The sequence below is a fragment of the Papilio xuthus genome, unplaced genomic scaffold (genome assembly GCF_000836235.2).
Source record: "Papilio xuthus unplaced genomic scaffold, Pxut_1.1 DF828952.1, whole genome shotgun sequence".
Lineage (NCBI taxonomy): Eukaryota > Metazoa > Arthropoda > Insecta > Lepidoptera > Papilionidae > Papilio > Papilio xuthus.
The window spans coordinates 4,367,630-4,369,204 of record NW_013529697.1 but is presented as its reverse complement, the minus strand read 5'-3'; the positions used below and the strand labels follow the sequence as shown (position 1 = coordinate 4,369,204).

Sequence of the window (1,575 nt, the reverse complement as noted above, 5' to 3'; positions counted from 1 at the left end):
CTGGTATTATTTCGCGGACGCGGCCCGACGCTCACTGACGGTGAAGTGACACACTAGTCGGTGCCGCCACCGGACGAATATACGTGAGTGTTTAGCCGTGTTTATATATCAGCTTAGTATAATGTCTCACGAAAGTTTGAATAATTTAATTCTATGGTGTTAAATAAGATTCTAAGTTAAAGAGAAATCACGTGACATGTTCAATGGACATAGTTTGAATCACTCTGAATCATCGTGGGTGTCCATTGCCGAATATCTCTGGTTCAAGTAAAAACTGACATTTCATCAGAAGATAAAATTTGTTAAAACGTATTGTTTTACAAAAATGTTTTAACAAATTTTATCTTCAGAAAAATGCTACTTCTCTTTCTAGATTTCAATGAATCCAACTAAAAAGTCTTCGTTAAATTTGACACATTCATAGACAAAATATGTTGTCAAAATTGAAATGACAATTAAGTTATCGAAAATAGATTAAGAAAATATTTTTTTTTAGAAGACTACAATATTTTACTAACAATTATCAAAACTACGAATATATTAAAGCAAGAATGATACATTTTTAAATTGCGCTAAATATGACGTTAAGTATTCATCGTTCATTACCTTCGTTTATTAATTATTTTTACGAAGATATTAATATATCTAGTCCCAAATATTTCTTTGTATAAGTACTTTTAAAACGTTTATAAGATACGAAGCAACATAATATAAAATTTGGGAACGCTGCAACTTTTATTGACAATGTAACAAGCTAGGTTTTGACCCGGACTTGCCTTATTTTTTGCTTTGACGTCAGATATTAAGTTATATGGACGGTATGGTCAAATTTTAAATAATTCCATGCAATTTTAATTATAAGTGATACATTTGTTATTTACTAAATGTCTTGATAAAGTCTATTCACTTATATTTTTTTAATAAGTTTTTAATGATTTAAGTAGCAAGATTAAGTAAATAATCAAGTCTTTGTTTCAAGTAATTGCCGCAATTTTTATAAGTAATTTGTTCCTAATGTAATCATTAAAAATTCGGACAAAATCTTCACAAAACGATTTGGTATTTTATGCAAAGAATAGTATAAACGCGCGACAGGAACTGATTAATTAAACTATTTATAAAATTCTTTACTCTTCAAATAAAATCGTTCATCAATTCATTCGTCTTTCAGGAACTGTATCGAATTAGTCATATCTCTTGTCCATAATTTGACCTTGATAAGTCTCTTGACTTTCCAACCCTTATCATTGGAATACATTTGGACAACAAATTCGTTTATAGATGGCGTTTTCTTCATGGTGAAGACCCTTTGAGACTTAGTTAGCTGATACTGCTGCTTAAAAGGGTATGAGGACACGAAACCGAACAATTCCCAATCGGTAATAACATTCGAAATCGAGCCCGTCTTCTAAAGCACTTTTATTGTATCGGATCTTTAAGGTAGTAACATCATATTGTGTGCGATCAGCATATTGAATGCAATATGAGCGTCTCAAGATGTGTTTGAGCGCAGTTTAGAGCGGCGCGGGTGTGAGGAAGGGGTTGGTGCTGGCGAGGGGGCGGGGCGCGCAGTCC

The 1,575-nt window shown here is 32.7% G+C and overlaps 1 protein-coding gene across 1 annotated transcript in view; it reads right to left on the bottom strand.

Annotated features, from left to right (window-relative positions):
- Positions 1–1,156: 1,156 nt before the first annotated feature.
- Positions 1,157–1,575, bottom strand: part of numb (NUMB endocytic adaptor protein) — a 12,010-nt gene continuing 11,591 nt past the window's right edge. The window contains exon 7 of the mRNA XM_013319949.1: positions 1,157–1,336. Coding sequence (XP_013175403.1) covers positions 1,157–1,336 — 180 coding nt within the window. The remainder of the gene's footprint in view (positions 1,337–1,575) is intronic.